At 39.6% G+C, this 23,969-nt stretch overlaps 1 protein-coding gene across 3 annotated transcripts in view; it reads left to right on the top strand.

The window, feature by feature from the left end:
- Window positions 1–23,593, top strand: part of nkain4 (sodium/potassium transporting ATPase interacting 4) — a 50,891-nt gene extending 27,298 nt beyond the window's left edge. The window contains exons 5-7 of one of the 3 annotated variants that reach the window (XM_007557628.2): window positions 10,981–11,041; window positions 20,713–20,797; window positions 21,798–23,593. In XM_007557628.2, the coding sequence (XP_007557690.1) occupies window positions 10,981–11,041; window positions 20,713–20,797; window positions 21,798–21,807 (156 nt within the window). In that variant the 3' untranslated portion in view covers window positions 21,808–23,593. Of the gene's footprint in view, window positions 1–10,980; window positions 11,042–20,712; window positions 20,802–21,797 lie in introns of those variants that run through there. The other 2 variants (XM_007557630.2, XM_007557629.2) reach the window with 2 other exon arrangements.
- The last annotated feature ends 376 nt before the right edge of the window (window positions 23,594–23,969 follow it).

The following is a 23,969-nucleotide window of genomic DNA, read 5'->3' as shown; positions in this document are numbered from 1 at the left end:
TCCACTCTTGGACTACAAGCCTTGCTTCTGAGGGGATGGCTGCAACATTTAGCTGGTGACTCACAGGTTATTGTTGAGCCAAGCAATCACCTCAAACTTGAGGAGGGCTCATACTGGGAAGAGGAGGCAAATTGGGACTGTAGTCCCTCAGTGTGTTGTGTTATTTTCCTGGTTTGCCAATTTCCGAAACAAGTCAAATATAAATTTAATGTGTTCATTTAATCATTAAGGTTTTAGTTTGTCATTTATTTTGTCAGACTGAAAAACAAATTGCGCATTCTGTTTGTTCTCAGAAATCAGATTTCCCATTTTCCACTATGTGAATTCTAAAATACATCATTAAGTGGTTTTGCTAATAGCAGTTAGCATCAAAACAATTAGGAAAGCTCAATAATGGATTTAGCTCAACTGATGAATGTGACATCATTCCCAAATCCACGTTACAACGCCTACGACAAATCAAACGCTCCGATAAATCACCAGCAGATTGTCAGACAAAAGAAGTCTGTTATTTGTACAACTGAATAGCTGGGAAATTGATTGTAAATTGATATCCTTTATAGATCCACGGCAGCATGACATAACAAGCCCCTGCTTTACTCTCTGAATCCGTCTGCTTGGCAAAATGGCTCTGTTACATTAAATAAAGGATCAAACAAACAGAAAACAGCAGAGAGTGTAAACAGTGCATCAAAACTCCTTGATGCCTTTGTGTATGTGGGTGCACAATAAGACTCAGTAAAAAGTTAGGCTTTCACTTTTACTTATATCGTAGTCAAAACATGTCAACTACTCTGGCGGACAGTTAATCAGTGGAGAGATGTCAGTAATTCAGAAGTGAAGCCTTTCAGAACTCCGCTGGATATATAGAGCGCTTTTTACCAAAGTCATACGTTAATCTGTTTTTTCAACTAAGATTTCTTCTCCAAAAAGCCTTACTTTATATCAGTTGTGCTCATGAGAGTTTAGTCCATCTTATTAAAGCTGGTTGAGTTAGCTGGTCATAAAATGTGTTGTTTTGTTTTTTTCTCCATCTGTGGATTACGACTTTCACTGAGGAACACTGGTCCCAAAGCCTTCAGAGGCACATAGGGGAACACCTTGATGACTCTTGCCAGTCATTGAAGGTCATTTGGTACCTTTGACACACACTGAGGTGTGCAGTGTATTGGATAGTCAAGCTGTTAGACAGTCAAACAGGTTTAAATAGGGATTAATGCTTTAGAACATTGGCTCCAACCAAACGCAGCCTGTGTGTTTTTTTAGATAGAAAATGTATCTGTTTTACTTTTTTACCTCTGTCTCAAACAGCTAGTGCACCCTTTCTTGGTAGATCACACAACAACAGGTCAGGAGACTTGACTTGATTGGGTGGCGGTTGCTGAAAAATACCACATCTTCATTTGGTTTGATTCGCCGTCACACCACGCTGTTCTTTGAAGGGTTTCAGAAACATCCAGTCACAACAGCCGTTTGTTCGCAGCACCATCCCATAATGCTGCCGCATAGCCTTCCTGTTGTCTTTAAAGCTCTGTGTTGCTCCTCCGTTTTGCGCCTGCTTTATCTTCTCCCTGCCTGGGCGACACAGACCTACATTTAGTTAACATACAAATGTTCAGGCTCCGTGCATTTGACTGCAGAGGAACCTGGGGGACCTCAGGAACTGATGCAGACACTGAACAGTCACAGGTCTCAGCTCTGTAGAATATGCAAATATTCCACATTTTATTTTTAAGTGAACTAGCCGGTTGTTTTGTTCCCATGGAGTAAGAGAAGGCATCAGAAAGTCACAACAGAACATATTAGGATAAGAATCGGAAGAAAAAGGGAGTTGTTCCTTTTGATCTTTCAGGGTCACATGGAAAGGCCATAAAATATTCAGTTTGGACTCCAAGGAGTTTGTTTCGTTAGGCTGAAAAATGTGAATACGTTAGCCAGCAATGGTGGGAGTTTTGTCATCCGTCTGCTCCAGGTTTACAGTCCAGAAGAAAGAGACTCCGACCTGAAGCCTTGAATTCAGTCAAGTCAGAGCTGTGTTGTTGCTTTGTCGTGCCGCGGGCAAACGCTCAGGCAAAGGAGCTTCATAATCTAGAAGGATGAGCATGAAGTAGAAGCATCGTTTTCTAACTTAGATACTGAATTATTTATCACAGAAGGGAATATTTTCCTCCATCTCTGCTTTTATTTTTTTGTTGCTTTTACTGAATCCAAACACATACACACGCACGCAAAAAAAAAAAAAAAAAAAAAAAAAAAATCAACCTTCCTCCAATCATGGTTCTCTCTTCTTCAAAGCTAAATAAAAAGCAGCTGAGCGTCAGGTAACATTTCCAACAAGATGGAGGGAAGGACAGTTTGAGGGGAAGGACCAGAAGCAGCGCAAGAGATGAGATTCAGCTTACATCTGTAGACATTACTGGTAGACTCTGATGGGAGCAGGGAAACATGCGCGAGAGTTGTCAGGGCTGCTTGTTTTTCCCAGCAAGCAGCTGGAGAAGATGCTCTAATACATTTAGATTATTGTATCATTTAACTCTGGATGTAGCTGCCACAGGCTGTGCTTTGTACTGTAGCAGTTCTGTTCCCTGAAAAACCTGGCATCGGCTGAAAGTTAAGGGGGAAAAAAAATAAAACGACAGCCTGCATCACTCTCTCATTCCATTACTCATTTCCTCTGTTTGCATGTTTTTTTTTTCTCTCCCCTCATCACAATCTCTCTGCTCAGTGTCTTCCTGTCTCCTCTTTCCTCTCTGGATCCCAGTTTTTTTTGACCCCCTCATCCCTGTCGAATTTCCACCAACTCAAATAACAAAAGTGACAGTTCAGTTCTTTTTATAAACTAGTTCGCTGTTACTTTGACTGTTTTTCTCAGTTTAAGTAGCTCTCTGTTATGTGTCGTCTGCTGTCGGAGGGGGGGAGGGGGGCATGCCCCGTTGGTTAATTACAGACTGTGAAAGGGTCACTGCGCATTTTGTGGTCACTGTGGTTCAGCAGCATGAAAACAGCATGATCACCCCACCCATCTTATTATCTGTTTCAGAGGTCAGGGTTTTCTCCCTTTGATGAGTCCATTAGTCCCTGTTGTTTTGGAGCTCTCATGCTGAGGAACCAGCATTGTGAGCCATCCATGTTGATCTTTGATGTTCCTATTTTGAAAATAAAAATAATTTTCACCCAGCATCTGTCAGGAACATTCGCCTCTAGTACCGAAGGAGAATAAAGCACAACTATAACATTTCAGCATTTATGCTTACATTTTTTTTTTACACCATCTGCTTCAAAGGGATTCCCAGATCCAGTGATGGAAGGAATAAGGAAGCAGCCGTGAAAAATTATTTGGGCTGTACGCAGAAGCACAGAGAGATTGAGACACGGTTCCTAATACAGAGAACTAAAGTTATATTTCAATGATTTTCTTGACCAAAATAATTTATCTAGATGGTCTGATGTCATCTCTTTGAGGTCTAGATCTTATATGTGAATTTAAACATCTGCCAGTGTAGTTTCCAATGCAGAAACGTCTGCCTGATCATTTGGAGTCATTTTTGATTATGGTGTAGACTCATGATCACTTCGTTAGGTATCACGTGCTGGTATTGGATTGGACACGGCTTTGAATTCTCTGCTGCTTTTGTTCTTTATACCATAGATTTTAAACAAGGCGACACACAAATGATCAGCAACTGTAACAGTTTATTCATGAATTTTCCAGATCCTTGTGTCAGTGACTTCCAAAACACTTCCAGATTCTACATGTTGTGGTAATGATCATTGATAGCTGAAAGGAATAAAATAAACTTCTGGAACCCATTTAGCCTTCCTTCTGCTAACTTTTTTTTTTTTTTTGACTTCTTTCCCCAATATTTTTGGCAGAATTCTCACTAATAAAATCCAGTCATCTCCTAAATTTCTGGTCCAATTCATGTCAGTTGCAGCAACATAGGACCATGTGGAACCAGTGGATGCAGTGTCGGTCTCCATCTGATAACTCATCAAAGAATGATTTCGGTATCAAGTAAAGACCCTGATAGTGACCTGGACTGGGCCCGTATTTGTTTATCTGTTTTGGCTCAGATTAGTTTAGCTTTAATATTTGCAATTTCTTAAACATCTGAGAGAAACCACAGAGCAAACAGAATAGAAAGGGAACCATAAAGTTATAAAACAAGCAGCCTCCAAGACAAGAAGTGCATCTTGAGTTTGTTACAGTGTTTTGCTTCTCATTCAGCCTCTTAAGTTTTAGTAACATGGAGCTTTAATTCCCCCTCGTCTTTTTATCAAAGCTTATTTTTAACAAGTTGCAGTTGTGCTTTTTCTGTCAGCATTTGTATGCCAGCTGCACTTTATCTAATGTGGAAAATGCTAATTAATACCAAAAAAAAAACCCAACATACATGACTCTATCTAGCTTGTGTGTGCGCCTGCTTTGATTTGGGAGGAGAACGGGGTTGAGGAGAACAGGTGGATGTGGTCTCTGCAGTCCCCACCTCATCAAGGGTTGTCATTAAACATGCAGCCGCACACACTTCTAATTTTCTGTGGACGCTTGCTGCCTTATTTTCAGGCAGGAAAATCTTGTGTAATTAACCTATAGGCCGTCTGCACCACCCCTCTCTGTAAAGGGCCGTTCCTCTGCTCTGAAATGTGATGTTGTTTTATCTGCAAATTTCTTTCATTACATTACATGCAGAGTTCTCTTCTGACACCAGAGCCCCGATCAATAGCGCAGTAATTGGCTTGTAGCTCGATTCACATTTTTGTCACTTACCGTTGGCCATATAACAAACGCTCACAGACATAATGCTGAAATTATTATGAAGTTAACACAGGAGATAATAGTCATTTGGACTTTAATCAAATGTTTTTAATCCTTTACTAATGAAATTAAATATTTAACGCTAACATAAAGGTAGTGACACACCCAGTGGACTAACACTTTTTACTGAATGTGGGTTTTTAAAGGTAGTTATACATCTTTTTGGACCGGTGCTGTTGCTGTGAGCCTGATCTTCATTAGCCTATGCAAATGCATGTGTAACCTTTTTTTTTTCCTCACTCAGCAGCTGGTTCAATTCCCACTCAACGCTACAGACTTCATTTTCCTTTCTGAAGGCAGAAACACAGAAGAAGCCAATGTAATTCTAATCTTGCATTAGATTTTCCTGTAGCTCGTACATTTTTGCAAAAGCAGTGAAACAAAAAATTATTTATTAAAGTTTTTTTTTTCTATTATTTTCATAAAATCGCCATTATAGAATTCTGTAAGAGCAGGACAGACAGTTGTGCTTGTAGTGTTTCACCAAGTAAGATCAGGAAGCAGAGACAGCTGAATAGAAAGATAACAGGGAGGATTAACGGGTCGTGGGGTCAAAGAAACGCCTCTGTTAATAAAACAGGAGGAGCTGCAGAGAGCAAGAGAAAAAAGTAACTGATTGGCAGTCAAATGATTTGGCTTCAGCGTTACAGAGAGTCACGGGGGACATGAAAAGGCTTTATGAGCTTAATTAATATGACATTAATTTCTAAAATGATCTCTGTGCTCCCACTGTGAAAGGAGTACGGTACATCGGCGGTGGAAGCTGATGAAAACGTGCATTTTTGTTTGAGAGAGACGATGAGACACCAGTCTTATTATTCGCTTTCGCGGACTCTTACCAAGCAGTCAGCCTGTGGAGTTGTCACTCGTTATTGAGAACAGTGACCTGTATTAGCTTCGCCCTATGGCAGTATACCACCTAATGGACACTCCTCTGATCTTGTTAGCTCCCTGTGGATGACACTATCAGGCTGTCAGCAGTCATACATGGACGAATGAGAGACGGAGAAGGGTTTCTTATAGCTGAGCTTTGTCAGGCACACTGGTACTCAGGGAAGTTTTCCCTCATTAAAAGAACAGATAGTAGAGTTTTGGAACATTTGGGAATAAGATGCTAAGGTGATTTAGAGTTTTAAAAAAAGCCCTGATATTCTTGTTTTGGCATTTTGTTTTGTGCTCTTGAATCTTTGCTGTGCTGTAGTTAATGGGATATTCATTTGTGTTCCTGTTGGTCCCAAACAGAGAAGGTGATCTCATCTTGCAGCTCTAAAATATTCAAAAAGCAGCTTACAGACCGAAGGCGACCAAGCTTCAGTCTTGGTCAGGTTCTGATCCCTCAGGTTCTGTGGGGTCCCTTCAAACTGAAGAGACTCTCTTGATACAATTTCAGTAAAAAAAAAAAAAAAAAAAAAGCTCTCAGGACCCCCATCATACACCTCCTTGGCTTCAACCCACTGTCATCTGGACAAAACAGGCTCACACCATGAATATCATGTTCTTTTGTTTTTCTCGCACGTTTAACACAATTCAGCCTGATTTACTTTGACAGACTCCAGAAAACACAAGTGGAGGCCTCAACAATCACCTAGACTAATGTTACATGACAAACACACCACACTTTATGCGTCTGAAGGATTGTGTGTCTGACCAGAAGGCCAACAGTGTCTAAAAAAGTTTTGTCATTCAGCCAGTTTAATTGAGTCACCGTCTTTGCAGGAATCCTTCTTCCACAGAAAGCAACAGTGGAGAGGAATGTTTTAAAAGGAAGACCTCTCCTGCAGAGCAAGGCTGAGCGTAAGCCGCCATTTGCTATGAGCGACCGTGGATTAAATAGGGCAATAAAAAACCCAAAAACACAGAAGCAGTGGTCCAGGACTACTTTCTATGTTGTAGAAAAATACACTTTTATGGTAGAAATGGCTCTTTTTGCTAGTTTTCTTTCATCTGAGAAAGAAACCTAGCAAAATAGTCATGTTTTAGTCTCCCTGTAACAGCAGAAAAATTCAGTAAAGTTGTCGCTGCTTTTTATTTTTTTAAAGAATAGTTTCGATAGAACTCTATATACTAGCTAAAGATTGCGACAAAATTAACAACACAGCAGCCCAATGAGAATCTTCGACTAGTTGTATCTCAAAACTTCCTTTCTCTCTTTCAAAGATAACGGTCTCACACAGATACATGCGGCGTGTCCAACATAAAGCGCTCGACCTCTTTCTGGAGCCCATAACAACAACGCCCTACGTCTACTTTACCAGACGGTCACATGCTGACAGCGACTGGACAGCACTTTGTGACACAAATGTTCAGAAGTTTTAACGCTGCAAGATCAATCCTCTCTGAAGACAAGAATTTGTTGCAAATCATTTCGGCGTAATCTACCACAAACAGCCAGATTTTCTAAAACCTGCTTTGGCTGAGACGAGAGCAGCCGTTGGAAGAGCGTTGCACATCACAGATGCAGAGCAGCAGCAGAGAAACGGCCCTGTGAGGCCCACTGGGTGGTTTGTAGTTCCCAACACCTTAATTAAACACACAATGTTGACTTTTATTATCTGCTCTATTTCGCTGTATGTTTATATTACACGAATAAGTTGCCGAAGCATTATTTTTTTTTTAACTACACATTGTTTATCTCAACCGCAGGCAAAACAAAAGTGTGCTCAATAAAAACCCATGCAGGCAGCCACTTGCGGAGGAGCCGCACACGGACGCACGCACCGAACGCGCGCGCCCCATGCTGTTAACACCATCTTGTGTTTGACACCGGCTTTATACATATGCTAATTCACCTCCATTTCACCACCACTGTAATGGATGGGCTGAGACCAGCAATTAGATACTGGAGAGCACGAATGTGGTTGTGAGGGAAGCTGCAGAAGATGTGCAAATTGTTCTCTGTGTTGTTTCTTTTTAATTTATTGGGTGTGACTCGTATTTCATCCAGAAATAAAACATCAGTTAAGCTTCAATAAACAAACAAATTCATTCATATAGAATAAAACTCAAATGGTTGAAACAGGAGTTCCTGTCATTCTAAGTAGGTTTCAACTTCTGTACGTTTTACATAAGTGGGAATAATGAGGTGCAGCTTTAACCCCTCCTTGGTCTGTGTTTGTGGGGAGGGCAGCGTGCCTGTCGCTCTTTTAATTGGCATGGCTCGGTGCCAGACGATGGATGGATGGTTTGGTGGAGAGACTCGATGCGTCTGCTTCAGAGTTGATGGCGGCCATCTGCCGGTGCCACGGGCTCCTCTCAAGGCTGTGTGTTTGTCCACACGAGTCCTCCTGCTCTGTGCTTTCTTGTGTGTTTATGCAGACATGCAGCTACTGCGGCAGCCAACCCCCAGAAACTTTGGAGCACAAATTAGTTTTATGATTGCAATGAAGCCTGGATTGCTCTCTCTCTCTCTCTCTATGTGATTCTTTGTTTTTTTTTTGTTTTTTTTTTGTAACAGTGATGCAGCGGTAATTGATCAAAACTGACACGTTTCCCGTTTTCTTCTGCCAGTTGGCTCTGATCGGTAGCCTGCAGGTCAAATACTGAAAGGTTTTAGGGATCACCTTGTTCATTAAATACCTCAAAACTAAAATCTTACAGTTTTCCAAATCTGTAAATACATGAACAAACAATATGTTCTTTAAAGTACTTTTTTTCTGGGGATTTGTAAACCATCGTAAAACGTTTAGGTATAATCTTTGACTCATTAGTTAACAAATTCTTTAAACTTGTTCCCTCTTATGTCCAGTATTTGTTACACTTAATTATTGAATTAAAACAAAATTTACACAAATGAGATTCTTTTTGTTGAAGTACTTTGCAAGAAAATTAGAATCAACTAACATCTGAATTGGCACCTCGTACTTTAAAGAAAAGTGGAAATCATTTTTGTCCAGTTAACGCCTGACTGATGCTTCTCTGTTTCCCAATGATAAATTTTAACACTAATATTCCCATACTTAGATTTAAGGCAGAAATTTAAATAGTACTCTGCCTTAAATAGTTGCCGTTTATCATTAATTTTTGCCTTTACATACATTTTTTTCTCATGACGCATGTATGACCAAAGACGATGGTTTATTTTATTTGTAGGTAAAATATATTGACGGACAAGTCAGTCGGTCAACTCTCGACCAAACTTTTTTAGTTAACCGATTTGCTTTTAGTATTTAGTTGTAACTAATTGGCCAAATTACAATTATTTTACTAAAAGTTTTTACTTTAAAATTTTAATGACTAGTAAACCCATAGCTAACCTATCCCGAGTCATTCTGTTGACCTTGCAACACATTTTATTCCAATAAAAATGTCACATTCAGAGGTGCAGCCTCATTCAGATCATCTGCTGATGATTCTTTTATTCTGATGAATTAGTTCTGCAGAAAATATTCTCTTTTGTCTGATAGTTTGGGAAATGTTTTGTCAGTTCACATTGAGTCGGGAAGAAAGTTGACTATCTCTGGCCCACCCATGTGCTCCTTCAAAGTTCACACACCCATTTTATCTGCCAAAAAATCTGTATCTTGTCTTCTGGTGTTTGCGTGTTTCTTGGCCCAGTCTTCACTCTAAAGCCCCAGAATTATATTCAGTGCAGGTTGTCTTTCAGCTTCCTTTACTCTGGCAATTCCTCCGAGCACTTAACACCTTCTGTTCACACCGAGTTGGTTGCAGCTCTGGAATATAGTGGCACTGGAGAATTATCCCTCCCTCTGAGCTTTGTGTATTGTAAGGATTTTACGTTTTGCTCGTTTCTTTCCACACCTTCGTAAAATTTGTTGCCTTCTCCGACAGACAGGCATTTTTTGGCTTTTCTGTTTTCAGTTCATTTCTGAATTTGTTACAACACCAGAATTGCTTTAGTCCAAATCTGACGTCACGCATTAATGAGAGATAAATGACAATTTATTTGTTTTTGCATGAATGTTGGTGATTAACTTAAATTAGGAAATGAAAATACTGGATTTCTCAGTCACTTGAGCCACAGCTGTCTGTATATGTGAGGTGACTTAGACACAAAAGAAAGCAATACCTACTCCAACAGTGATAAGAAATGTGAAAATGTTTGTATGATCTATGGCTGATATTTGTCAGCTGTTTTTTACAATGGTGCCCTGGAAAAATATTAACACTTTTTTGTGCATTTTTTCCACATTTTAACCACAAACTCCTAAAAATTTTATTGAGATTTTATTTTAGACAAACACAAAGTAGAACACAACTGTGACATTTTTTATTCTGATATCCCAAAACAAAATTCAGTAGAACCAACCGCCTTCACCTATTAAGTAAAAATAGTTCTTATATATATTTTAATATTAACATAAGGATGGTTGATAGTTTTAGTTTATTCTATCTGAAACACTCAGACACATGCACAATAATAATAGTAGTTACAGTTAATCAATACTCCAAATATAAGTCAAGCAAATTCAAAACAAAGTCCAGGGAAAATAATTCATATGTGTTGCATAAATCGAAAAAGTACAGACTAAAGCTTTTCGGATTATCCGTGTCTACCTTTACGTGTGTGTGTTAACAGAACACACACAGAATCAAAAATTACATCCAGGCAGGAGAAGTGGCTATGACAATCCTCAGAGGTTTGTTTGAGAACTTTAATGGACAAACGGAAACACCAAACTTTGAACATCTCACAAAGCACTGTTCAATCCAGAGGTTTCCAAGATTAGTCTTTAAAAGTCGTGTTTGAAATGTTTTCACAAGACATGTAGAGAAGAGGCAGAGCGAACATGCAGCAGAAGGCTTTCTGCTCCGATGAGACACGAGACACAAATTGAACCTTTTTTTTTCTTGGCCTGCACATCATCCCCAGCACACCATTGCGATGGTGAAACATGGTGTCGGCAGCACCATTCTGTGCGAATGCTTTCTATAATAAACTGGTCCGAATTTATGGGAATGAGTGTTAATTTGAGGTAAGAAGCTAAGTTTGGATTATGGTGTTAAATACAGGGCAATCCAGGAATTTACTGATTTAATCTACCAATAAATATGCTATGGTTTTATGAGTTTTACCATCTGCCCACTGGAAACATTTTTTTTTTTTTTATGTCCTGTATTGGATTGTCTTTCTTCGGGAATCATGCAGGTTTCTAACTGTCAGCTCTATGGAGAGTAACCTCTCTCATTTCTGTGTGTGTTCACAGCTCCTGGGCTTCGTGTACGCCTGCTATGTTGTCAGTGCCATCACTGAGGAGGAGGACAGTTGTGAGTGACACACACACACACGCACGCACACACACGCATGCAGAAACAGTACTGAAAAGGAACTTTGCAGCAAAAATTGGATCACACCCAGATTCAGCCCCAGACACAATAAACGCCTGAGCCTAAAACAGTTGAGTTGCATCTTCCTCACCCACTTCCAGTCACACCCCTCTGTCTCACAGCTTCAGCTTCTCCCTGTCTCTCTCCTCTTTCCTCCCCCACACCAGCTGAGGCCTCTCACTCTTTTTTCCTTCAGTACCAAAGGGTCCATTTGTTACTTCTCAATGCTTCCATAAGTCTAGTCAGTTTTTTTTTTTTTTTTCTCCAGATCGGTTTCAGTGTCACACATGCAGCCATTGCTTTGTCTGTCTGCCTCACGTCTTTGTTACTTTGGGTACATTTGAGTCTTCGATTAGGATTTTTTTTCTCTCTTTTCTCCCCATGTGCCCTTGTTTTTTCGCTCTAGCTTTCTGAAGACTAAGCAGATCTGCTGTTGTGTATTTATAGGTGACATGACTACACCTGTCCCACCACTTTTGATCACTATGCACTTTCCTCCTGTTAGATCTCTGTCCTCGTCCTGAAGTTCTCACCATGCGGAACAATCTCCTTTTGTACTTCAAATATTGGTCCAGTCTTATTCTTGCCCCGTCATGCAGTAACAGGCAGAAAGAAAGAGGGAAGGGTGTGGGAAATGACGAGGAGGTGGCTCTAAATAAGTCATGGGAAGATTGGGAACCAGAGATGGACGTTTGTGATAAATTGCCAAGCTGCTGTGACCTTACAGAGCGCGGGTCGGGGGTCCTGCCTGAGGTTAGTCGATCATAGGTCAGGAAACATTTGATCTTGGGACCAGTGGTGGTCATAAATATCTGATTTGTTCTGCATTGACTCCAGGCTGCATTTTTCTCATGTGTAAGAATTTGCTTTTAGAGATATTTTGGAAATGGGCGTGGAGAGGGAGGTTGTGGGTGTAAAGTAATTGAATAAACAAAATGTACGGAGGTGATTTATGAGGATTTGTTAGGATTGTTTGAATTGAGCTGTTGCTGATTTGTTAGGATTGTTTGAGTCATTGTTTGAATTGAGCTGTTGCTGATTTGTTAGGATTGTTTGAATCATTGTTTGAGCTGTTGCTGAGCCAGTTGACTCTAAAGGATTCAATGCAGCTCACTAAAAGCCTTTTGGCTTTTTCTAACCGCTGAAACAATTTATTTGAACTGGATTATTGTTGACCTGAATTTGCATTTCATAGTTTTTTTTCTTTTTTTATTAAATAGCTTGCCATACTGTTTTTTTTAAACAAAATGAAAATAAAAATAAAAGTAACTCCAAAATGGCTTGAATTATGAATTATGTCAAAAATGACTTTATGTTTTCCTTCAAAAAATGAAAAGATAAGGTTTTGGTGTGTAAAGGTGGAAAAAGTTAGGAAGTAGCCAATGAGAATAGTTCTTATAGAGCCAAAATAATAAGTATCTCAATAATGTAGTTAAGCGTTGACATTGGGAAGAAAGAAAAGAGTGAATGGGACCATTCATATTTAACAAAATTTACAACACTTTTTTCTAAGGGTGTGGAGCAACAATAAATAGGGAGGACATGAGGAACTTGGAGCAGGAAGCAGGCCATTGTGTCATCTAAAGTTTTCCAGTGAAGTCTGAAAAATTCCTCCATGGCGTCATAATTAGTCAGTTAAATCTACTTAGTTGACTAAAATTACTTCAAAATGATAAATTGTTCCCAGAACTAAATCACATTTTTAATCAAAACACTGTCTAAAACTAAACTAAAAAGTGCTGTCAGAACTGACACTAATGGGAAGATGATGTTAGAGACTGATAGATGCTTGCAACAGAAGTTGAGGTGTAACTTCAACCAGGACATGATCCTAAACACAAAACCAGAAATTCAGAGGAATGTTTTACATAAAGATTCATTCAGGTATTAGAATGGCTCAGTTAAAATCCAGACTCAAATTGAGAATCGGTGGCAAGACTGAAAAATTGACGTTCACAGAGACGTCGGTCCAGGCTGATTGAGCTTGAGCTGTTTTGTGAAGAAGACCAGGCAAAAAAATTCAGTCTCAGCCACAGAATTTCAGCCATAAAATTAGCAAAAAGTGTTTTATTTATTTATTTTTTTTGTTTTATTTGGGGAAAAAAATCTCAATTATTTTATCCTTCAAATTCACAATTCTGTACTATTTACGTTGGTGTGTAACATAAAATCCCAATAAAAATACCAGAGTTCATGGTTGTAATGTGACAAACAGAAAAAAAAACTTTGCAAGGTATGAATAACATTTTTGATTTTGCAAATGAACTGAACTTCTCCGAATTACAGTGTTTATGTGCTGAAATAGAAAATTCTTGTAATATGAAGAACCCTGATGTGGTTTTAGTGCGTGTCATGCAGACCAGTGTTACAAGCTGTTCAGCGGTGGTCACATTCCAGAAACCCACAGGCTGTGAGTGGTTAGTATCACCACTAAGCTGCCCCACCCCTCAACTCTGGGAAGTACCATTTAATCACCAGTCACCCCTAAATAATCTTCCCACAGCAATGCAGCTTTAGTTGACAGAGAGAAGAAAAAAAAACTTTCAGTACAAAAACTTCTCCTTGTCTCTTTTTTCTTCTTTGTAATTCAAACATTTTGTTGAGCGCTGTTTTCTTGGGTTTGTTGAAAATCATATCCGCTCTCAAAAACGGGAACAAAAATAACAAGGAAGTGACAACAAAAGCTCAGAGTTAAGAAAAAAAAAACAAACAAAAAAACATGGAGTGATTTTTATTGGTTTTAATTATCCCGCAGTTGTTCTCTGATCTAGACTTTGTCAAAGTGAAAGGCTGCAGCATTGCTCCCCGGCTCTTTTTTTATTGTAATCAGCCCTTTGCCTGTGTGTGCACAACAATATTTGCTCATGCAGACACAGGTGCACCGCACACACAGCACAAAGACCAGCTCGTGCACTTTTCTGCTCTCTTTTTCTCGTCGTATTTGATGTGCACATTAAAGCAAATCTCCTCACTGAGCTCACTGACTGCCTCGGCATCTCTCCTCCTCTGTGCGCCGCTCCCTCGTTTTGTGTCAGTTCCAATTCCTGAGTGCTTCACAGGTAGATGCAATATCCTCACGTCTAAATCTAATTCTGGTTTGTTTAAGGAGCCCGTCTCTCTCAGCCTGTTTTTCAATCTCAGTCTTCCGATCCCTAATGAGGTGCGCTTGTACAAAGTTGCTGGTCTCTGGTCACTTGTTATGTCAGCCTTATTAAGCACCTCGCCAGTCGATAAATCCCACAGCTGATTGCACCCAATTGAGGCGGAGGAAGGTAGAAAGAATCCCCTGGAAAATGGAAAATAAATGGGAGGATGAAAGGAGGAGTGCATGAGAGGAGCTGAGGGAGGTGTTTAGCAGGAACGAGAAGAAGGAGATGAGGCAACATTCAGCAAAAAAGAAAAAAGAGAGAGAGAGAGAAACAGAAAACAAGATGAGCTTGTCAAGAAGAGGGAGATAAAACAGGAATTCTTCTCACGCTGTACAGTCTCCAGGGAGAAGACAGAGTTATATCTGAGTGCTCAGACTTTGGTAAAAAGATTGCAATGAAACACTCGATGCAATAACAAGCATCATATACCATCAGCTGAGGGCTTAACCAGACTTTCAGACTTTATTAATAATAATAAGGGGGTGAGCGTGTTTGCAATGTCTCAAACTCCCTCTTCCCCCATGACTTAGAGAGAGGCTGCATGTCTGCACTCACTCATCCCGATGTTCTGCTTGTATCCCTGTATGTTTAGCTGACTTTGACTGGTTGGCTGATTTGTTGAGCATTTCTATGTATGAATTTGTTCTCCAGTTATCAGCGGCAAGCAGGCACACCGGCAGAGTGAGTAGTGGGTAAAATCCTCTTTGCAAAGTAGGTCATGGAGTTAGCTGCCTAGTGCTGGGATAAGCTTACTTCATCTCGTCTTCTAATTACGATGCCGCCCTTCATGCTGAGTCACATCAGCAGCAGACCATGGATGGATGGATGGATGGATGGATGGATGGATGGATGGATGGATGGACAGCTTTGTAGTTTTTTTTTTAAAGCTAAGTCTGTGTAGAAGCCTAAATTCAGTTTTAGTTCATTCAGACCTTTAGAATAAATTATGTTTATATTTCTTATGGTAATTTGTTTATTTGGATAAAAATGATTAAAAGTTAAATCTCTTTTGCATACTAATTTGTTATATTGGGCTAAACTAAGTAAATTTGCATATGTAATTGCAGTTAAGGATTTTAGGGTGTGGCCAGGCAGAATCAGTTGGGCAGTTGGAGTGGAGCCACACAGTTTTTTGACCTCTCTCTCTTTCTCTCGCTTAAGACTCTCTTTTGTTTACTCTATTCCTTTTGTGCAAAAGTAACATTTGTACCGTTTTTATTTTTGAAGTAAACCGTTAACCTTTAGCAAGAGGACCCAGTCTGGTTTTTTGTCGTTTTCGTCATCAAGTGGACCGAAGGGGAAGGACGGAGCGTGTCAAGCTTATGGCTTCATTATTTAGGAAACTAAGGCCAGGATGAAAAAGGTCAAATTTTGAAGATTTTGGCACTATAATATTCAACATATTTACAGGAGCGCACACACAATAAAAATTCTCATTGTTTTTCTTAATCAGCAATAACGAAAGAAGAGAAATGCATGTTTTATTTTGTATTAATTTGACAAGTTGATTCACAAAGAAGCTAGTAACCATTAAGATGTTTTTAAGAAACCCCGATTCTTACAACTTCTACTCCAATCAGTTTTTTATGCCGCTATTTCTCTCAGACGAAAAGATCTAATTTAAATACCTGTTCTTTACACAAAAACTCACTTTCCAAGTTTAAGAAACTCACAATGTTGAAAAAAACCACAACGGGTTCTTTCTGCCAGAATTTTAATTCAACTTTGACAAAAACACTTGCACAACATCCACTTTATTAAGTGCATAGTTCAAATCCTCCTTAAGAAAAATAAGTAGTCAATAAATCAAGTGGCAGCAATTCAGTTCATTCGTGCATGACGGCATTGTGAAGACAACTTAATACACACCAAGTGTCAGAAAGGGGATGAGTTTTAAATTGCTTTAAACTTGGGGTAGTTGTTGATCAGCAGTTTTAGAAACTGCTGATTTTCTGGGATCTTAGCATCCATCTCGTGAGTTTACAGACAAGGGTCTGAAAAAGATATCCAAGAACTGGAAAGTAGGACAGCATGTCGGAGTAAACATAAAAACATGGAGGACTCCTGCCTTGAACAGTTCATGTCGGTGGTGGCGGTGTGAAGGAGTGGAAGATATTTTCAAAGGGGAACACTTCGGGCCTCTTAGTTTCCCAGATCACCGCTGAAAGCTAAAAGTCTAATGTTGCTGACCATTTCCATCCCTTTATGACCGTTGCGTTATCGTCTTCTGTCGGCGACTTCCAGCAGGATAATGCACCACGTCACAGAGCTCAGATCATTTCGCACTGGTTTCCCAAATAGCACAATGAACTCGGTGTACTTTAATGACCTCCATAGTCACCTAATCTAAATCTAGTCGAGCACATTTTTAATATTAGATTTACATCAGGAATGTGCAGTCGACAAATCTTTATCAACTGGCCGGCATTTACTTTAATTACTGAAAAGATAAAGTTAGAGCTACTTTACTGATGATGATAGAAGCACACAGGTGGGGCGGGTGGAGGGGTAACCACCTAACCAGGCTGCACCACAGCAGACAACTGCATGTGTCTTCAAGGGAGATTTCTGCCTGAAATAGCTTAACTTTTTCCTAAAGCCTTTCAGTTGACAGGAATTGTCCACCTCCGAATGGAGCACAAGGACGCCACATTGAGCTCTTAGTAAAACAAACCATTGACTTTGTTTTCTAAATGTCATCAAACTGGTGTCAAAATATGAAGAAGCGCGCTCATCTAAATGCGCATGCATTATTGCTCAACATCAGCCTTAAATGCAACAACATGAAACATTCTGCAAATGAAAAACGGTGATGCACAAACGAGCCTGTGAAAAGCAGTAAATCCTCATTAGAGGGAAACTAGACACTAGAAGGCAGCCATACTGAAATAGTTGAAGCTGCTGAAGAGCTGGCAGTTTTATTTAAAAACTAAGTGAGACCAGTTGTTTGCCGACCACTTAAAATAAATGCCGGCTTCTCCTGCATCTGCCAAGGTGGAGAATACAGAGAATGGCTGCTTCCAGATTTGCTGGCTAGCCATTTCTGCAGATGCACAAAGAAACCGAGGTGCTGCTGCAAGTAAAAGATATTATAAATAAAAACAAGAAGCAGCAGCTGGTGTGGAACAGAAATACAAATAACTCTCACAGAAGACAGTTTTATTGCTGAAGAGTTATAAAACGTCTGGAGTGTCGGTAGGCAGCATCATGGAGATTCATTTCAAGTTTGGGGATGAATTTATGCAAATAGAGTGAGAAATGTAGTGTGGATCAGCAGTCTCTGTAATGCCGAGTGCAGCCTCGTCCATCAAGCAGTCGTGCAAGGAGGGGCTCTGATAAATGTTGAAGCAGACCCAATCATACACCCAAAAAAAAGAAAAGATACTTTGTTCAACCCCAGATAAAACACAGGTCCACCAAAAATAAAAAAATATATACATTCAAGCCATCATTCATGGAAGTATCTTTTCATGCTTTCATTGGTAATTAACTTCAAACAAACTCATCACATCAAATCTCGTGCAAATATAATAAAACTGCTAAGCTGGTCGTTACAGTAAATTTACAGCAGCAATGGTCGTGTAGTGGTGTGTGAGGACAGTGACAGATGGAGAGCCAGTGTAGCTGACAGGCTTTGAAGTACCGACCTCATCCGTCTGGTCTTTATCCGACTGTCTGTTTTAGTCTCTGCTGTCCCTTACATGTTTTTTTCATCTTCCCCACACTTTGCCTTTTTCCCCCACCAGCCCCACGTTTACCCTCCTGCTCTTTTTTTCTAATTTTCTCTTTGAATTCATCACAAATCACCAAACGTTTTACACACTTGTCAGGAGACTGCGGAAGTTTTCATTTGAACTAAAACATTTCTGTCTTGCATTACATCCTGAAACGCATTTCTGACCCACACACCTGTCAATTCTTGCATATGCCTGAACAAGTAAAAAATCTGTCAGGAAGAGACCGCCTTGGCCATTTGCCCTGTCAAAAAAAACAAACAAAAAAAAAAGAAAAAAGCACATCTGCCAGTCATCTGTAAATACTAAATCCCTTTATTTCATGTTGACATTTTTGGCAATAGGGTTTCCTTAATCCTTATTGAAGGGCTTCAATAAGGATTAAGATCCCTTTACACGGATTTCTTCATTCTGAACATTGCTTAAAACGAATATAAGTCTCATGTTTAAAGGATAAACAGATCTGTTCCATATCCATACTTTTCATATCCAACTGGGAATGTGAGACAGGACAGAGACACAAGAAAACAGAAGACAGGGTTCAAGACAGAACTAGAAGACAAACTATATGGTCCATAGAGAGTAGATGTTATTCTCAGCTGATAGTGCCTTTATATATTTCAAAACTTTTCAGGTTGGTTGTGCTTCTTAATGATGATCCAGTGGAGCAGAATAAACAATGAACAAAGGCAATTTTGTTTTCAAAACAGTGAATTTTGACAACATACTGTTCTATGCAGGAGGGGCGACGATGTTCCTGTTAATTGTGTTTGAACAAAATGTCCGGAAAAAAAGTTTTCTTGCTGCCTCATAGCTATAGCTGTTTGATTTAAGCAGTGTGAAGTTCAGTTACTAGTGTTCCAGGGGCATTCTGTTCAGCACAGCAACAGGCTGGCAGCTGTCTGAGAAACGGTAGACTGCAGCATCCAAGACTGTCTTTTTTTTTACTTTGCTTCTCGCCACTAAGGTGAAAAACCATTACGCCTTTAATGCAGCTACTTCTGGTGAGTAGCTTGGATGTCGCCGACAAGCACTCACCTGTATTCATTCTAGGTTTGGTTCTGATTAACTGAATGAGCATGGTGTACAGTTTTCAGATTGAGCCTCATAAAACACAACTGAAAAGAAGGAGTAACATATATTTCATATTTCTTAAAAACACAAATAGTGTTTTCTTCTTCTGCTTGTGAGCTGATGATGATTTTCTTTACCAGCTGTGTGTTTAAGTTATCTTTTGAATGGATATGCAGAGTCGCAAAAATTCGGGCTGCATGCAATGTTCACGAAGAATCCTGGTGGAAAAAGAAAGCTTACAAATGGTAGGATCTATTTCACACAGGCTTTTTGGTGAAACGAATAGTAAAACAGATTCACAAACATGAATTAGACTTAGATTGTTGGGAAAAAATAAAAAATATGATTAGCACCAGATCCCAAGTATCCCATGTTCATGTTTAATGCATTCTATAATTCTCTCTGTGCTACAGTCTTTGTCTGACTGATGAATATGTTAGCCTGAGCATGAAGTCCCCCGAGGTGTTATTGTGTCTAAAAATGGCAAATATAATTATCAGTTAACTATATTGCACAGCATAGCTTATCATAATGGGGGGTAGATCCCCACCCACTTATAATGAGAAAGCTATTTGTGTAGAAATACCCGGGGAGACGTGCGCTTGTGGCAGGTGTGTGTCTGTATCTGGTTTGCAGATGAAATGGTAAATGCCCTGGGAAGCAGGGCAGGGTCACAGGAAAAGCGTAGGCCAGCGTAACCCCAACCGGCCCCCTGGTTCCCACCCTGACCATCTATCAGTGTCCAGCAGACCACCTCTGTCTCCACTTATCAGGACAGGGCCGAGTCCCAGTAGGTTTTCTCATGTGCGTTTTTCCGTAGCGGCTGTTCCTTCGCGGAGTGTAACAGATCTTTCCATTTCTCCTCTTTTATTAGAGCACTATTTGTTTGTTGTCTTTCTGAACTGAATCAAATTCAGCCTCAGTTTCTCCCCCTGCAGTTTACACACGACTCACAGTTCCTGGACATGCTGTCCTCTTTTACACGCACTCCCTTAACTTAATCTTCTCAGCCCCTGTCAGTCAGACCGACAGGCGTGACGCACCCCTGCCTCCGCTTTCTTTCCTCTGCCATTGTAACCAGTCTCAAGGTTTTTTTTGTTTTTTGTTTTTTTTTTTTCTTCCACCATCTCAAGACTGTTTCTTCTCACTGGTGAAAGGTTCACAGCACTTTGCAACAAGCGTGCTCTTCTGTTCCTTGCATTACATGGCAATCGCCAGTTGATCTACAATCTGAACTCTTTAAAGGGAGGATAAGCAAAAGAAGGCTATTTATTTGTTGGCTGAAGGCTTCTTCTGTTTCTACGCGATAAAAAGGCTGAGGCTATTTTAACAGCTGGCAAGCTTTCACCTGTTCCTAAGCTTTCCCCCTTGGCTGCAGGCAGATGCACAAATTTAAAAAAAAGTTTCAGCAAGATGTTTTTTTTGTTTGTTTTTTTTTCTAACTTGGTAAAGATAAAATAACTAGGAAGCTTTTCTCTTTAAAATGCCATCAATGGATACATTTTGTTTTACATTTTATTCCATGTTTATATATCTTTTTTTGTCATCCGTGACGTTTTGTTACTTTGATGTGCTTTTCTTTTGTTTTCTGTCGTTTTGTGTTGTTCTCTTTTTATTTGCTCCATAAATCATATGTTTGATCTTTCATTTTCAGTTGATTTTATTGGTGGATTTGATCCATTCCCACTCTACCATGTCAATGAAAAATCATCCCATCTCCTGTTAAAGCCCATGCACCTGTAAGTATGTCACCCAAAAGGCATTGCGTCTACATCTGGAATGTCTACAACTTAACTGTTCACGCCAAGAATACTATGTTCTTCAAAGTATTAAAAAAATAATAATAATAATAATTTTAAAAAAACCGCTTTGTACCGGTCCATCTCAATAAATTGGAATATCACTGAAATGTTAATTCAGTAGAGAACATAGAGATGAGCAGGCAGATCGTCTCTATGCTGCATTGTTGCAATAACTGATGCAAGAAGAGCCCAGAGCTGGTATTCAGTGTATATATATACTCTACATGCTTCTCAGCACAATATGTTCTGCTATGTTTTTTTTTTCTGATGAAACGACTTCTTTTCTTTTTTATTAGCTGTCAACCATAAGCATCTAAATTAACATAAATACATCTATTGAAATGTATAACTCTGCAAGTTATACATTTTTGTTTCAAAGTTTGAACTGAAGTTCTAAAATAAACGGTGACTTGATAGCACTCCAAATTATTAAAATGTCTTGTTTTTCAAAACTTAAATAATACCTGAATTTCTTAATTAACCACAGTCTGAAACATGCTATGTTCTGTTGTAGTATTTTATACAAAGCTCTACCATGGTACAGCTGTGACTTGATTAAGTGTGTGTGTCCATGTCACAAGGAGCTAAGAGAAGCACATTAACCAAATACACATTTCTGTCCAAAAATTGGATTAACGAATTAAATGTTGCAAAGAAGTTCATGACAATAAGCCACAGAACTCATGTAATAATTCTCAGCCAACATGAAATGAATATTTAATGGGCTTCCTGACAGTTTAATCAACTCCGTCTCTAATGGGAGGGAGGACGTTTCCCTCTCTCCAATCTACAGGGAGTTATGTTCTGAATGAATTCATCCAGGGCTGGTTTTGCATGTGCACATATGCGTGTGTGTGTGTGTGTGTGTGTGCGTAAGTAGGAAACCCAAGAAGTGCTAATCCTCTTTTCCCTCTTTCCATGTTTCCTGCTTTTCCAGGTCTACGTAAATAGGAAAGGCATCCACCGAGGGAGGTGATACAGCAAATTCCCATGGAGCTAAAATGGCTGATTTCACACACACACACGCACACACGCACACAAACAAACACATCCCACAGCTTCTCATAGCACCAGACGTCTCCTTCTGGGTTTCAGTTCTTAACATGTAATTTACTTGTGTGTGGCCCTGTAAAGTCAGTTTCACAATAACAGTCCATTGTTACAGGATTTGGGAATTACCATTGGTGGTATTTGTGTTTATATAAAAGTATCATTTATTTTCTTTCTGTCAGCTTTCACTATGAGCTAACTCTACTGTACAGAACATATTTCAGCAGATGAAAACAACACGTAGGATGATGGAGCAACCAGCATTCCCAATCTGTAGCTGTGTGTCATAGAGGATGGTGATTTAGCATATTACTGCTGGTTTGGCTGAGATCTTGACCGTTGGGCTGAATTATGGCAGAGTTTGCAGAATGAGCCATTGTGCTGCTGCCTGTTTACTTTAGGATCTGTACGCATAAATACAGAAGCAAAGCAGGAAGAGCCAAGGGAGCGGAGAAGTGAAGGCTCCGGGAGACAACAAAAGCACCAGTACAACAGGCACAACTGCCAAAAATAGAAAATGTAAATAAGGAAATTCAAAGTTTCAAAGGACTGGAAAAGAGTGTTCGCCTCGCAAAGAGGCGCTCAAACACAATAAACGGCATGCGAGTGTTACTTTTATATCTGAAGCATTTTATTACAACAGTTTTTCCGAGTCAGTATTTCTGAAGTGCCGGGTGACCTGAAAGCTTTTGTTCTGACTTCAACTCTTCTCCCCAAGCAGCAGACAGGTCTGGGAAGGGCGATCATTACAAACAGTCCTGCAAAAGTTGCAAGGCGTATTTTTAACTTGGCGCAAACAACAGATATTGTCATACCTTTTCATATCGCAAACAGTGGAGCTTGAGCTGTTTGGATATGGATGAATTAAATTTCTACCTAAATAGATTTGGGGGGCTTCATTCCCTGTCAGTTCAACACTTATATTCTGTCTGTACATGGTGAAAGCCTGAGCTGTGATCAGTTGTAGCATTTATCAAAGTTTGCATTGTATGTAATTACAACTGGTTGAAGCTGGGACTCGAGTCTCCACCTGTTTTGGCTTTTATTCTGAATCAGCTTCATTTTAACTTTTTACTAACAAAACTGAGCACACATGATTAGCATTACTCACTTCAGCACTTTTTAGAACGTATCCATCAGTTTACCCACCACTCTTGTATTGTCAGAGCTTCCGTTGCCTTAATGTTATGTGAATCACTACTGCCCTCTGGTGTTCAAACGGATCATGTGCATAGTGAGAAGCTTTCATATGTCCTCCAGAAATGGCATGTTTCTGTTTGGAGAACAGAAAACTGTCAATTGTGCAAGGCAGAAGAGTTTAAAAGTGTGTTTTCTCAGTCAACATACATTCCATTCCACATGACTCAGGTTGGTTACCAACTGAATTTAAACTTCAGCTTCTCATTTGTTTAGTTTTAGTGTGCTTTAACAAAGAATTACAGTGCCTTGCAAAGTATTATTACCCCTTAAACCTTTTCATGTTATTGCAACCTTAAAATGTAATGGATGTTATTGCTGCTTAATGTGATAGACCAACACAAATTGGTGCATCAGTTTGGAAATGCTTACATATAAAAATCTGTAAAGTATGGTTAACATCTGGGTCCAGTCTCCCTGAATAAGTACAACCACATGTCGCGACAAACACAGCTTTAAGTCTTGGGGTCTGCACATCTAAAGCCCAGAAGTATCAAGTTAAAGAGTTACCACATAGTCTCAATTGGATTTAGGTCTGGATTTTCTCTTGGTCAATGTCAAATATGGATATATTTGAATTAAAAACATTTCATCGTCACTGGATGTTGACGTCTAAAGTCTTTTGCAGCCTCTAGTAGTTTTTCTTCCATGATGTCACTGCATTTAGCTTCATCCATTTACCCATTAAACTCTGATCAGCTTCCGTGACTCTGCTGAAATACTGCATCTCCACAGCATAGTGTTCCTACCATCATGCTTCATAGTAGTGATGGGGGAATTCAGGGGAATCGGGGCAGAGAAAGTTTTCCACCTCATCTCGTGTGGCATTTAGTCCAAAGCATCCTTGGACTAAATGCTTTAG

This window comes from Poecilia formosa, unplaced genomic scaffold (assembly GCF_000485575.1).
Source record: "Poecilia formosa unplaced genomic scaffold, Poecilia_formosa-5.1.2 Scaffold90, whole genome shotgun sequence".
Classification (NCBI taxonomy): Eukaryota; Metazoa; Chordata; class Actinopteri; order Cyprinodontiformes; family Poeciliidae; genus Poecilia; species Poecilia formosa.
Note: the sequence above shows the minus strand (reverse complement) of the source record. Positions and strands in the feature narration are given on the sequence as shown.